We start from the raw sequence: 15,673 nt of genomic DNA, 5'->3' as shown, positions 1-15,673 counted from the left end.
TTTGAAACTTAACCAGAGCTCAGTGCTTATGTAATTTTTATATATTTTTTTTGCATTGGAAAATTACTGACAATATAACTAATTTTCCTTGATATATTGTTTCTCTTTAAAGTCTTAGCTCAAAGAGACACTAAATAAGACAATGTGAGGTATAACAACTGGTTGTTAAATATAAAAATATAAATCCTGTTTGCATCCAACCTAACTTCAAGTCAAAGCAGTCCTGTGACTAATGATGTAAACTTTAAAAACATCTTCCCTGAATTTACCTGTCATAAAACAACAACCTAGTATAGATCAATTAGTTTAGAGATTTCTGTTTGCTCTCTTGTTTCTGACATATTCATTAGTCTGGTTTGTATTGGCTAACAAAGATTATGTCTTTTATTCAACCTCATATGAGGAATATCAGCACAAGAATCTAGTTTACATTGTAAACGTAATTACTGTAACAAAATTTAACACAAGAGTTCCAACGTTTTACAAATAAAATTTACTCAATTCTTTTAGGACTTTTTGTGATAGACCAACACAAAGTAGCACACAATTGTGAATTGGATTGTATTTATTTTACAAATACAAATCTATAAATTGGGATTTGCATATGCTTTTAGCCACATCTGGAGGAGCTGCGGAGATCCACAGTTCTGGTGGGAGAATATGTTGACACTACAGCTATTACAGTAGTTGTGTACAACATGAACCTGAGTTTTATGGAAAAGCTGCGAGAATGAAGCTATTTCTGAAATAATTAGACTGCAGTGTGCCACAAGCTATGTAGAAAACAACCATGACATGTTAATGAAGGTGTTCTGGCAAAATAAGATCAAAACTGACATTTTGTTCTATTTCCCAAATTTTATGAGTAGCAGAAAACAAACACTGCACATGGACCAGAACATGTTATCTCCATGGGGAAAGCTGATAGTGGCAGCATCATTCTGTGGGGATAATTTTCATCAGAAAAGAGAAAACCTGGACTTTATTGATAAAAGAATTACTTAAGAAGCCCAATACAGGTCATATTTATCTGTTAGAATTGCCAAGTCAAAGTTCAGACCTAAATCCAAAAAAGAATTAGTGCCAAAATTAGGTATTCTCTAATTTTGTCAACTCAACAAAGGACTGACTCAACTACTCTGAATGCACACTAGACGTAATGCTCTATCATATGGAATCTTAATAAAGATATATTGACATTTGTGGTGATAATTTTGATAAATTTTGAAACATTCCAAGATCATAAATACATTTGCTTTTCTTTATAGAACCGTGTATGAGGAAAAGAGTCATTTATGTATGATCTGACATCTAAAAAGAATCTAAATTCAATCACAACTAGATCTCTCCAAGATGTCCATCACATCTGCTTTGGTGATTACAGGCATGAGGCAACACAGGCCAGGTCAGTGAGCACAGTCAACCACAGAAAAGTGAGATGCAAAAAGACAGGACTGGCAGTGTCCAGTGGATAGCAGACATATACATTGAACTACTGAAATTTTACTGACAATTTGGCAGCAGTGGAAACAAGAAGTGAAAGCAGATGCGAAATTTAACCTTTTAATCTATCTGTGTCATATAGAATGTCCTTTTTTTAAGCTGAGAACAGCCTTTTAGTGTTTTTTTTGTTTGTTTTGTTTATTTATTTTTACCACTTCTAAAGCCAAAAGCTTGTGTGCTTTAGTAACAAGACGACAGATGGAGTGGGCAATGGACTGAGCATAATTAAGTTATAACAGAACATCTAAAAAAACACTCTCAGGGATAAATTTAATCAAGAAGGGAATATAAACCAAAGCCAAAATTATTTCCTTTTAATACAGGTGGAAAAAAAACTGGCTAGTTAGTGAAAGCAAACTGTATTTCTGTGGGTGGTGTTAGTATCCAACTGAGTTCTAAATAGGCTAATTAACATTTTTCTGTGCTATTATTAATCCTGGTCTGACAAGGCCTTTTTGATCAGAAGAGCCTAAATGCAGGTTGTGGGGTCGAATAAGACAACACTATTAGAGATTATTTATTGGATGTGGGACTCCTCTTTTCACTGGGACAGCCCGTTTCACCATGAGGGCTATCATCTGAGCAAACCAGCTGCTGGCAATGCATAATTGTTGCCATAGAAATGGTGTCCAGGGAGACAGCTGTGGCCTTTTAGCAGGAGCCACACAACACACAGAAGGTCATTCCTCACCTGAGGTACGTTTTCATTTCAGACTGTTTCCATGCAACAAGTCTAAAGATTTAAAACATCTGTGTAATGTTTAGGCAATCAGATGAACTAGGCCGCATTTAGAAGAAACACATTTGAGCGATAGTCTTTGGTTTCCGAAGAAACTTTCCTGATTACTCTGAATCAATCAACTGCATTGATATTTTGACATATTGTATATTGTATTTGTATTTTTTTTTTTTTTTTTTTTTCCTAAAAGTGATAGCAAAACATAGGTCTTTCTGCATGGAGTTTGCATGTTCTCATCATGTATGCATGGGTTCTGATAAGTTAATTGTACACTTTGGCCACTTGTTCAGAGCGTACTTCACCTCTCTCCACTGGTTATCACTGGAGTAAGGGACCAACTTCCTTGTTACCTCGTGAGGATAACAATGGATGGATGGTTGAAAAAATAGCATAAAATAGCCAATATCTACATATTTGTCATCTTCTTTTAATGCATTCCAAAAAGTAAAAGCCCACAGAGCAAATCTTCTTAGGAAAATATGTTAGAATAAACTTGCTCCTACATCAAAGTTTCCCTCAGCCTAACTGATCCACAGCTGAGTCTGGCTTTGCATAAATGAGAATGATGCAGTCTGTGAGTAAAGCCGCCCCAAGGGCAAAGCGAACATACAGTGTTTTGAAAAGGTTTTCAGTCCTATTTTGTCAAACAAAACCTTTTATGTATTTTTGGGGGATCTATGTGATAAACCAACACAAACAGATACATAATTATTAGGTAAAGGGAAAAAAACAAAGCATATTGTTTTGTTGTTGTTGTTTTTTTTTATAAATAAAATTCTGAAAAGTGTGGTCTGCATTTACACAGACCAGGTATACTTTTACACACTCCAACAGTGTGTAAACCATCCCAGTTTTTGTACAGCTTAGAATTTTTGAAGGCCTTAGAATTTTGTAAGAGAACATTTATAAACACGTTTCACCATGAAGACCAAGTAACACATCAGACAAGTCAGATGAAAAGCTGTAGAAAAGTTTAAATCAAGAGTAGGTTATAAAGCAACAACCCAAGCTTTGAACTTATCACTGGCTTTTCTTCACACCATAATACAGCAGTGGAAAAAGCATTCCACAACTGCAAACCAACTTTTACAAGGTTGTGCAGCTAAACTTACAGGTCTGCCAAAGAACACCACAATCAAAGAGGAAGTCAAGAGGCAAAAAGTAAACATGTACATAAGTAACTTTTCCTGATAGAACATCTTAATTAACATGAGTAGTGCCGGGCCAAATTGTTTATGTCTGTGTACTGAGAAGTAAAATCATACCACTTTTCGATAATGTTGCTTCTCTTGGCGGAGTGCGACCACTTCCTGCTTTAGTGCCCTGTTTTTTTCCTCTAATACTCGAAAGCGGTTCACATTGTAGACTGCAGCATGTCCCACACCTTGCTGAGATGAAAACTCACTTTTAGACTGAAAGAAACAAAGAAACACAGGAATTAGTTCTGACAGCTAAATGGCTTTTAATTGGCTATTGTGATACTCCAACACAGATGTATTGGGAATGCTTAAAACAAATTAAAGCCCATTGAATAATAACTGCTAATGATACAATTTTACTGTGATTTTTAAAATAAATAAAGCACTGGAGAACACATGCAAATAAAGTTTGTAGCACCCATTTACGTTGGTTGTATTTTGAGTGTTTTTGGTCATCTTCTGAATTTTGTCCATATCTAATGTTATTTGAAAAGTAATCCACTGTCTAGTAAAAATAACCTAGAAGAAAATGTATGTAAACTGAACAAACAAACGTGGTTATTCATGAAATCCTAATACCGACAATAAAAATGACAGAAATCAGAGCATTAGCTGCTGACCAAATCTAAACATTTGAGGAAAGGTGGGAAACATTATTTTCAATTTTGCTTCCAGCAAAGCAGCCCCATCCTGTGGAGATATTATAAAGAAAAGCATTACCAAACATAAAAATGGGTTTGCTGCTGCAGAGTCAAGTTCTAGTTTTGAACCTCAAATGGATTTACAAACATCTTTTTCTGCTTAGAAACATCATTAAGAAGAAAGATTTTTCTCTAAGCTAAATTCAAACGCACTTGAGTCCTGTGTAGAAATATAAAATCATGACTCTAAAAAGCAGGTTGCTGCCTTCTCCAAGTAATTGTGGTTGGTCGTTTTGCACATCAAAGAAAAAAATCTGAACAACTTACTAGAACGTAGTATTTGGAATCAAATTAGGCCAAAGGCTATTACTTCACAAATTTTCTAATCTCTTTGAGGCCAGCAGAACTACAGATGGAAAAGGAGTTATGGATCGATTTGAATGAGGTATAAACAAATCCAACCCAAGGTAGTTGGAAGAAAACCATGATAGAGCACTCTGTGTGACTGTGTGTCTGGCTGAAGAAATAGCCATAATCTCTGTGCTAATTATGAATTTAAAGTTTTGATGCAGCGAAGTTGCTTTTGTTGGCATGCAGTTGCTCTATAAAGTGTACCCACTCTGTTATAATTTAGGATTTTGAGACTAAAACCAAATTGAGTATTATTATTCATTGCCTAACTTCTTTCACCTTTAGTGTGACAAATTCTTCACAAATCGACTGAACACAAATCTGGCTCCACAGGAGGCTACAATAACATGGTTATAGAAATACACATCCCCTTCATACTGAGGACAATCACAAGTCTGAATCTACAAAGGAATGACTTCATCAAAAGAACTTAATCTTGAGTCCAGTCTAAAGTCTGACAGAAAATGTGTGCGATCATCAGGAGGGATTTGTGGACAATCCATGTCCTCACAGTATGGAGGTAGAAATTTATCTTTATAAATCTTTATAAGGTGAGTTTGACAAACAATGTCTATCCTGGTAGAATTCTTAAAAAGAAGGTGAATGTTGAAATTGAATGAAAAAGCTTTAGTTTAAGGGTGTAATCACTTGTGCCAACAGTTTATTGCAGTTTTTTTTTTTTTTTTTTAGTAAATCTCCACCCGACAGATTATTTTTAGTTTTTTTATGTAGGTAATATGACTTTCTGCCCGAAAGTGGGAGAAAGTCATATTGTGGGAGGCACCAAAGAGCAATAAATAATCATTTCATTTATTTTCTCCACTGTCAACACATCCATGCCCCGTATGAGAGGCTGCCGCAAAGTTAAGAACTTAATGCAATACACTTTCCAACGTAGCTACATGTCTATTCAGGCGGAAGAATTGTTGCAAAATCAGAAACTATTTATTGTGTTTTCAATACCTTTAAGCAGAAAATCATCTTAATTAAAACATTTGTTTTTCACCTACTGAAATAAATCAAATGAAATGACTTTATTAAAGTGACTTGAAATCTTCTGTATAATTGGATTTAATTTACTGAGTTTTTTTAAGGTGTCTTAAGGTGACATCTGTAGTCAATTTGTTGAACTGAATTTTTCTAATTCATTACATACTGTTAGCAGAGTAGATCTGAGGTGTATGTTTGGTTGTGTGTTTACTCATAGAGGAATGAGGTGTAAGGCGACATTCTCACAAGAACCACCTCTACTTTGGTTAAATTTTGTCAATAAATGTGGAAAACCTTAGGTACCAAAAATCTGACATTTTTATATGAGTGTGTACACCTTTAAGAGCCATTGCAAATTAGTAACTTAAACATGAAGCTTAATCTGAAATCTGCCAAGAGACTACTCTTATTTGCTATCTGAACTGTTTAACTAAGCTAGCTTAGCACTGCCAAGGTATACAGAGAAATGATTATCACTGAAGACAAAAGAAACATTTTGTTCTCTTTGAACTCCACTTACTAACAGAAACTTTAAACATTACTCTAATGAATCAGTTAACATACTGCCAGAATTTCTTGCACACTGCTGAGCTAATAATATCCATTACTGACAATTAGCCAGACTTGCTTTCTCAGAAAAAAAATCTCATCAAAAAAAAAAGAAAAGACAGCAATCTTCCTGACAGCAAGATTCTAAAGTCTAGACGGTGAACCTCTTAAGCAGACAGAAAGACAGCAATGTCCACCTGCTCATACAGCCCACTTGCCAAGCAGACAGACTAACAGATCCTACGCCTTGCAAAATAAGGCACTAATCAAATGGATTTTAGCATCTGGCTGCCTGGACTATGAAGCAAACACATCATCTCTAATCAGTGGCAGCCACTACATCTAAGACAGGCATGATTCAGAACAATGGCTCAGGGCCTGTGGATGGAGACAGCAGACACCCTTGACAGAAACCACTCCTCTGTGTCAGGGAAGACACAGTTGTGCCATCCAGTTGAGGACACATCATCTGAGTAGAGAGCAAGCTGAATCACTGACAGGAGTTACATCACAGAACAGGACAATGACATGAATGTGGACTATGGAATCCTTAAACTACATAAATTGCATTTGTTTCACTGTAAGTCATATAGAGGGGAGACAAACCAATAAAGTGAACAGTACTCTGTGCAGGCATGCTTTAGTTCAAGTTTAATAACACAGTTATATATATATATATATATATATATATATATATATATATATATATATATATATATATATGTGTGTGTGTGTGTGTGTGTGTGTGTGTGTTAGAGGGCGGTGAATGCCTGCAGAAATGACTTCATTAAAATTATTTGAGCTAAAAAAGGCAACGCCATTTTTTAGTGTTCCCTAAGAAATAGTTTTCTAAGGTAACATTATTTCCATCCATCCATCCATCCATCCATTTTCTGTTCACCCTTGTCCCTAATGCGGTCAGGAGGGTTGCTGGTGCCTATCTCCAGCTGTGATCCGGGCGAGAGGCAGGGTTCACCCTGGACAAGTCACCATCTGTCGCAGGGCAACACAGAGATATACAGGACACACAAGCACTCACACACACTCACACCTAGGGAGAATTTAGAGAGACCAATTAACCTGACAGTCATGTTTTTGGACTGTGGGAGGAAGCCGGAGAACCCGGAGAGAACCCACGCATGCACAGGGAGAACATGCAAACTCCATGCAGAAAGACCGCGGGCCGGGAATTGAACCCAGGACCTTCTTGCTGCAAGGCAACAGCTCTACCAACTGCGCCACTGTGCAGCCTGGAACATTATTGTCCCAAGAAAATTTTTTTTTTTAAAGACAAGATTATTTTTGTTGTTGGAGTAAAATTAAATCACTCTCTTCTCCAGAGACTATAAACAAGGTCAGACATTATTTGAACACTTCTTAAGAACAGAAGTAGCTTGTTTTAACCCAGTGTTGAAGTCTCATATTGAGGCTGCCCTGCAGAAGCTCCATTTGGGACATATTCCATGCTCCTGTGTAACATTGAATTTACCTTTACTTTAATGTCATATGGGACTGGTACATGCAGTTATGTTCCTTTGTCATTGAATATAAGCAGTCTTAAATTAACAAATTGCTATAGTGAACAGTAAGTTATGACTGGACTGAATGGGCCATGTTTTAGAAGAAGGGTAATTATATGTGTGAAAACAATTGTGAAAATTAAGTCGTAAATAGTTAATTTATCCTAATTATATAGATAAAATATTCTAGAATTATACCAGTGTCAGACTTTTTCTACTATGAAACTCTCATGACCTCAGCTTAGTATTGTTGATGTTTTATGCTGTTCTTCTTTGTAAAGTTCAATGCACCCAATTTGAAATTATACAAGTTAGTTTTTTTTACCATCGTGTCTTTCTGAGAGGACATTGTTCTTGTGTTTACCAACCCTAAATGTCAGAGCTGAGCAGAAGATGCACAGTCACCAGAAGAGACTCAGTGTGTGCACTACACAAAGGAAAGTCAGCAACCGAAACAGCTGATGCAAGGACATGATTACTGTTTTACTTACTTCAGTGGCATTTCAGAGAGACCTCTGAGATGCACATCAGCGGTCAGGGGGCGTACAAGAACAAAGTCAGGCATCGAGCTGGGACTCACTACTTTTTTAGTTGAACTAGAAGCCTACTCACATGAGAAACACAGCAAGCAGTGCAGAAAAACAGGAACACCAATGATGGAGAGTCAGGTTATACATTATTTATTCAAAACAGACTGGAATTGTGGAGCCTGTGGCAAGAAAGTAATGGTACTATGTGACTCCTAAAATTAAAAGTGATCCAATTTGATAAATCATAACAGATTTTGGTTTTTTAATATTCAAAATTTTGCATAATAAAGCAGTTTATGTAGAATATGTGACATTTTAAAGGATTTTTAAATTTAAAAAAGCAAGATTGCACAAAGCTAACTTATTTTGAACTGTAATAACTCCCTCTGGTGTCTGAGTGTTGCAATTGCATGAGGACTGCTGAGTTGCCAACTTGGGATGTGCAACCCCAAATCTCTAATGGAGCTTCAAGCTCCAAACTAGTCTGTAGTTATTAGACATTATTTTTATTCTGTCAGTATACTCATGCATAGTATTCTTATGTTAGAATAAAAATGTATGAATATTTCTACTTCCCAAGCACACAGCAATTGCATATCTAATAAAGGTATATAGAAACTAGAAGACAAACAAAAATTTAAAAAGACAACTGTTGATATACATCTAGTTGAATTGATAGCAATAACAAAGTTCCTACCTCAAAAGAAGTCCCCCTTTTGACCCAAGGAACTCATCCCTTCTCTTATGCCATCAGGCGTCAAAGGCAGATGCAACACCTCTGTGTGAGTGTTTCAGTTGCTGCATTCAGCTGGAGCTGGCTGGATGTGTCACTCAAATACAAATCTCCCAAAACTGTTACCTGGCTGGTGCTTTTACACAAAGTCTGATCTGTGAACCTATTAGCTGAGGCTTCATCGCTCAGCTGTGCTGTAAAGCCTGACTTTTTCTCTATCGCTTGCTCCCACATGTGTACTCGCTGTTCAGCTGACCAGAAACAGCATCACACATGGCTGCTTTCATTTAAACAGGATGTGTAAATCTGCTGAGCAGTGATGTTTGAATCATTTCATCACAGACAGCCGTTTCTCCCTCACTTTATTTAGTTCCCAAACATGCAGTGGCTTGCAAAAAAATTTATGCCTGTTGAACTGATTTTATGTGACAAAACAGCAAAAATTTGTGCATAGTTGTGTTGTGGAAGAAAAATAGCACATGGCTCCAAAAATATCTTTTACAAAAATAAATCTGAAAACTGTGGAATGGATTTATTTTCAGTCCCTCTCAGTTAAAACCACTGGTCACTGCAATTACTGCTGTAAGTCTATTTAGGTCCAACTTAAACAGCTTTGCATATTTACAGAATAAAATGTTCTTCTGTCAAATGAGATCAGGCTGTTTGATTAGATGGAAAGCATCTGTGAACGTCACATTTTAAGTGCAGATTATGACATATAAGCATTCCATTATTGGATGTATACTTAGTGTCACTTATCTGCATGAAGATCAACCTCAATGGATTGGACATTTAGGCCACAAAATGCAATTCTGTTGTCATATTGCCAAAACACCTTCTTCCAAATTTACTGCACCCACCAACACGTTTTCTAAAAAACTACAAATGGGAACATCTCATGATATTCTTTCAGTAATGGATTCTTGTATTGCAAATCTTCCACAAGAGTCAGATTTATAGAATGCTTTGTTTTTATAATACTCTTTGTTCACTAATGTTCTCTTGAAATCTCTATGCCGCTCTATATATCTGCATGTATGCTTAGTTATACACAGCTAGACTCCAGTGTCTAATTCAGAGACACTTGATTTTATTTAAGAGTATCAAAATAGTAGGGACTCAATGTAAATTAATGTCCTTTCAAGTTATTTTGTAAACTATTTTGAAAACAATATCTTTTTTTTCCTCCCACTTCACTATTATGCCCTACTTTGAGCTGTTCTGTCACGTAACACCCCATTCACTACAATGAAGTTTGTGGTTCTAAGGTGAAAAAATTTTCTTCTTTTTTTTTAAATTAAAATCTTATAATATCTTCCTATGTAATTTGTAAATTATTTGTAAGATGTGCAGAATATGCAAGTTACCCATATTTAAACCTAAATTTAAGTCATAGTTTAAGTCAGGTTTAAGGCACTCAACATAGTCTGCAGCAAGTTTCTATTTGGTCAACAGACAAATAAAAAGAAGCTATTCTACTAAATGTAGATAAAATTCAACATCCTGATCTCATGAGTGTTAGAGCATCATGTAAATAGAGTCTTGGTGTTCATGTTCCAGAACATAGCCCACAAATAAGCATCCCACTGCTTTCCCCACTTCCCCTAAATCCCTAAGAGGGCTAAAATTAAATCAGTGTGCTGGTTTTAGTGAGGTTACATCAGCAGAAAACTCTCTGTGTGTTCTGTCCATAGCTGCTCTCTGGTTAACATGAGGGCAGAGCACAGGACAGAGGGCAGGGCTGAAAGGAAAAGACACCATGACTGCGTGAGCAAGGAGAGGAAGCAGAGTGAAAGCTCTGTTCTACTCTGTTGCCTGGCAACACTTGCTTGCTGTCTGTTCCTATCTTTATGGTGGACGCATTACTTGCTGTAAATTGGTTTCCAGGCCTGACATGAGGCCCTGTGAGACAGGGGCTCTGGAACAGATGGAAACTGGATTGGGCAGAAATAGGCAATGACCCCTTTAAATATGCAGACTGCTGAAGGCAAAGTGTCATTTAACTACGTGAACAATCTGCTGCCTTTACACCACATCGCAGCCTGACCTTTTATTCCCCTCCTTTTCTCTTAGCCTGGATTTTAAATACTAAAGTGAGCATTTAAAGACTTGCTGTCCTCTTATGGGCACATCTGCCTGTTGGTTTGTAGATGGGTGAGGTAGCAGACGATGGCATTAAAGCAGAGTTAAAAACCACCAAAAAAAGTAACTGTGGTATCCTTACTTCACCTGTTAGCTCAGATTATAACGGATAATGAGCTGAGTTACCAGACGTTTGAAGACGATACATTACAATGTCACAGATGGCAATAAACCTATTTAACTGCTGAGTAGCTGCATCAAACAAATCAAGTCATAGATGTGCCATAACTTTCTTCTGCTGAATAAAAACAACCTGAAGTAAGTATTTTTGGACTAATAGAGAAACAATAAAGATTCAGTACCTAGCTTAAATTATTAAAAACTATGGAAGAAACCTGGCCTTCAGTGACACATAAAAACAAGGCCCCACTCAACCTTCTACCATCTGAAGAACATTTCCAGGACAAAAGCACTATGAAATACCTTGTTTCTGAAACTTGAAAACAAACTTGAAGAAGCAGCAATCAGTTTTTATGCTTCACTAACCTGGAACAAACTTCCTGAAAACTGCAAAAATGCAGAGACACCAAATTCCTTTTAAAGCATGGCAAAAAAAAACCCATTTATTTTAGAGTTGCTTTTGTTTAATTTTACCTGTAATCACACCACTGCAATCCAATCTATTTTGTTTTATTTGTTATTGTTTTATGTTTTTAGAATGTAAAGCACTTTAAATGGCCCTGTTGTTGAAATGTCAGTTGGTATTTTATTGCTCCTACATTCACTTCATTATATTAATGTTCACCTTTTGAGTTTTATCTTTGCTGGGATAGCAGTGGAGGCTATAAAGGCTTGCAGAGTGCAGCACATTGTTACCTTGCCCTTGATGTGGAGGAGGTGCTGGTGGTGCCTGTTTCTGGCCCCGATCATAGCAAGCTGTCTTTGGATCCACTGTAACTCCATCTGAGATTCCCTCAGCAGATCTTCCATCTTAGTGCTGGTTTTTTGATCCCTCATTATCTCCTGGAAAACAATTTAAAAACATTACATTATATATTCTCTGAATTCCAGAAAAACATGCATATGCTTTTGAAATTTGAAAAATATATATTTTCATTTTAAATTGCATCTGTTTGTATAAATATATAGAATATAGTCAGTTGCTAGTAACAAACTGATCATACACTGACAATTATTCTGGATTAAATGTCTTTTTCTCTAAATAAACAGTTAAATATAATAAAATGTTGCATGTATATGGCCATATTGTTAACATTTTTCTTGACTCATTCAAGTTTTTGAAAGCTTTAATAGAATTTTAACACTCTGAGTGCTGTAAATATTTATTAAACTGATTTAAAAAAGCTATTTCTACAAACATCATGTAGAATACATTCACAATTTAATGTTTCAAATCGGTTTCAAAATTGTTCTTTTCATTTTGCATCACTTCGAAATCATCCGATATCATACTGTAAAATTCAGTTCTGATTAAAAGGCAGTTCAGCACATCTGTATCAAATCAATAGGTCAATAGCGAGCTGTATTAGAACTTGATGACATGCTGTGGATTGCATTCAGCAGTTTGAATTAGCAGTGTCATGGAAGAGATGTGGTGTCTTCCATGTTTTAAACACATGGAAGACACCAGCCTTCAGGGCTGCAGCAGTTCTTTGGAAAGAAAAAGAAAGAAAGTGCACAAAGCTAATTAAAGTAACCGTTCCATTAATGACTTGATCAGAAAACATACTCAGCTAACCGCAGAAGAACTGGGCCAGGAATAATTTCTATGGAAAGAAAAAAAAAAAAAAAACGAGATAAGACAAAGGTAGCAACAATAAAAATGAATGCAACAACACTAATTTATATTTATGCCTAAATAGGAATAAGCAAATAAAAAGTTTGGACTGAGGAAAGGTGGACAATGTCTACAGGGACAAGTAGGTAACAACAAAACCAGGCTATTTACAAGCTTTACCAAAAGGAAGTTTATTTATATCTTTATTCATCAATTCAAGACTCAATGTTAAATGTAGCTACAATAAGAAATAGACGCAACAAAAATGCACTGCATACAAAACTTGCTAATGATTCAAGAGGGACTTGTTAAACTAACTTGTTAGTTTAACATTACCTTAGTCAACCATTCTTCTATCACTTAAAAATAAAACATGCATGGATCCAAAAATCAGTCTCGAGTAAAGTCGTCCATCGACTCAATCCTAAATCACACTTGTAGTTTAACATTATTCCCTCAAATTCTGAGTTTGTCAGAATGTATTTAGATTAACTAAGAGTGGAAGTGAGTGGATGTGTTCAGTGACAAAGAGAGAGCTTTATTGAGTTATATAAGGGAGGATTACTCATCACAACGTGATGACAGGAGGAGCATCAACCTTAATCAGCAGGTGGTAAATCCCCATCTATGTTGACCTGGATGTACCTTTATGCAAACAACACTCACTTGCACTCATGAGCTCTAGAGTTACAGCAACTACACAGTAGAACAGTCAGACATGACAGTAAGAAAGCCAAAATGTAACCCGAATTTATGATTAAATTTATACAATGAAATAATCTGTGGAGTTGTGCAACTGTTTTAAAGAGTTAGATTTTTTTCCATCACTAAAACTGATGAAATTGATAGTAAGATTATCAACAGAGCATCATTTAACAGAACTGTTAAACAATGAAAAATTGGTAAACAAACTAAATTATTCAATTTCCTCTCTCTCTCTCTCTGAGCACTTTATTGTCTCCACCACATGCCTGAACAGATTTTCCGTTCTGACTCACCTTGGACAGCTTTTATTTCCTTGCAGGGGATTTGGGAGGAGGAGAGCAAACACAAAAGCAAGGGAACATAAAGCTTATGGGTCCTACAGTGTCATGCAGTGAAGTCCAAATCTGTCAAGACCTCTGTTAGCTCAGTGATGCCAGTGTTTCTATTACAAATGTATAAAAAATGAGAGGATAAAGCTCCCATTATATCAAAATACAAACCTGGCTATTTTTTTTTTTATTTATTTAACATAAGGCTGAACTTTTCCAAATACTGCATCACTTTTTAATGCAGTTAAAACTCTGCAAGTTGGATTTATTGAAATGAAATCAAAACCTTTACTCTAAAAAAAAAAACAAGTACTTTGCTGAGATGTGAAAATTTGGGTCTCGTTTTATTAGTCCAAAAAGTGGCGGGCTTCTTTTTGTATAACAGGGAAGATGCTGGAATGTAGGTCTAATGTATTTAGCCCATCATATTTCTTCAAGAACTATTCCTTTAAAGCAAAATCTTAAAAGGACATTGCTCAGATTGGCTCATGCTTTGTAGGACTTTGGTTGACGTGTGCATTGTTTTGCTTAATCAAAGCAATGCACATGTCAACCAAAACATTTTGTGTTTGGTTGACATAAAATACATTTTATGACCAACAACTTTGATTCCTATAGAGCTGAAAATTTAGCATAGAGGAATTTTAAAAATCCAAAGAATTAATCATCCTTTAAAAGAACTTTTCCCCATATAAATGTCACCCATATACATCATATCAATTTGCTGTAAATAAATTTATTAATTCTTGACATATCCAAGTGACATGATGCACATCCTATCAAAAATAAGTTATGTACCAAGAATCACGTTGTCAGTGGGAAATCACTCTCATTTTAGTTAGACTCTTTTTTTCCAGACAGAATAAAAATATGGCAAAAGTTGAAAAACTGTTTGTTGGAAACTGAAATGGTTTTGTTCAGTTTACAAGACAGTTTCTAGGATATATTGAAACAAAACAGCTCTGTCCCCTGAGTGATTGTTAAAGCTCATAACTTGGAAGGTCATATGCTGAAAAAAAACATGTTTCAATATTTGGTCAGGTAAAAGAACTGGACTGTTCACAAGTGAAAAAGATGATACAATCAAACATCCTGACAGAGTATAACATTATTTCATTTCATTCTTTCAAAGGAATAATCCTTTGAATTCATTCATTCAAAATTCTTACCTACTCAAAATAGTCCTTAATTTTTCTTCACTAGAAGATGATGCCATTTAGTGATTTCTCCTTGTCTTGTTCCTCAGCATCGTCCATCCTCCTACTTAAATAACAAAGAAAAAGAAAAATGCCTAAGCAAATATTCGCAACAGACTTTGCCGCCTCCTTGATTGCAGTTGTGTTTTTGAGTGCATGGCTGTCTGTAGATGTATTTTGGTCTTACTACCTCTTTTGATGAATAATTGAATTATGATTCAGCATTTTCCCTTACTGTGTCCTTTTACTCTGGACTGCCCACAGTGTGTCCATCTGGTCCACTTAACAAGAGAAAGAACACTGAAGAGGACTCACAATGACCTGTTCACAAAGCCAACCTCTCGCCTGTGCATGAAAGAAAAATCTCTACAAAGTGTTGCATACTTTGTAAAGGAATGTAATTTAAGTAAAATGCCCTCAACAATATAACAGCTATTATAGAAACTTATGCCTTCATACTTTGACTGCAACCAAATAAAATTTTAATTTCTCATATTAGTCCCACTTAGGCCAAATTTTCTCACTCTTTTAATTGTATTCTTTTAGTATTTTCTCTTAAACAAATTGATTAACTTTCTAATGTTTAATTTGTAAAACTTCTCAGGTTTATTGCTGATATCATTGGTTCTTTATGTTGACCCTTAAAATAAACTCTTATATACTTGTTTTTTCTATGCAACACCCTGGTTGCACCACTAGGTGTCTTTTGTTGGAAGGTTTGTACATTAGGTAGGAAGGAACTTCCTCC

General features: G+C 35.8%; 1 protein-coding gene across 17 annotated transcripts in view; it reads right to left on the bottom strand.

The window, feature by feature from the left end:
* Nucleotides 1-15,286, bottom strand: part of rimbp2a (RIMS binding protein 2a) — a 65,567-nt gene extending 50,281 nt beyond the window's left edge. For 15 of the 17 annotated variants that reach the window (XM_044095746.1, XM_044095751.1, XM_044095752.1 and 12 more), the window contains exons 1-3: nucleotides 14,899-15,286; nucleotides 11,774-11,920; nucleotides 3,508-3,654 (exon numbers count right to left, since the gene is read on the bottom strand). In XM_044095746.1, coding sequence (XP_043951681.1) covers nucleotides 3,508-3,654; nucleotides 11,774-11,914 — 288 coding nt within the window. In that variant the 5' untranslated portion in view covers nucleotides 11,915-11,920; nucleotides 14,899-15,286. Of the gene's footprint in view, nucleotides 1-3,507; nucleotides 3,655-11,773; nucleotides 11,921-12,647; nucleotides 12,688-14,898 lie in introns of those variants that run through there. The other 2 variants (XM_044095763.1, XM_044095747.1) reach the window with 2 other exon arrangements.
* Nucleotides 15,287-15,673: the final 387 nt, after the last annotated feature.

The sequence above is a fragment of the Gambusia affinis genome, linkage group LG17, assembly GCF_019740435.1.
Source record: "Gambusia affinis linkage group LG17, SWU_Gaff_1.0, whole genome shotgun sequence".
Lineage (NCBI taxonomy): Eukaryota > Metazoa > Chordata > Actinopteri > Cyprinodontiformes > Poeciliidae > Gambusia > Gambusia affinis.
The sequence above is the reverse complement of the archived record's forward strand: the minus strand, read 5'-3'. Positions and strand labels throughout refer to the sequence as shown.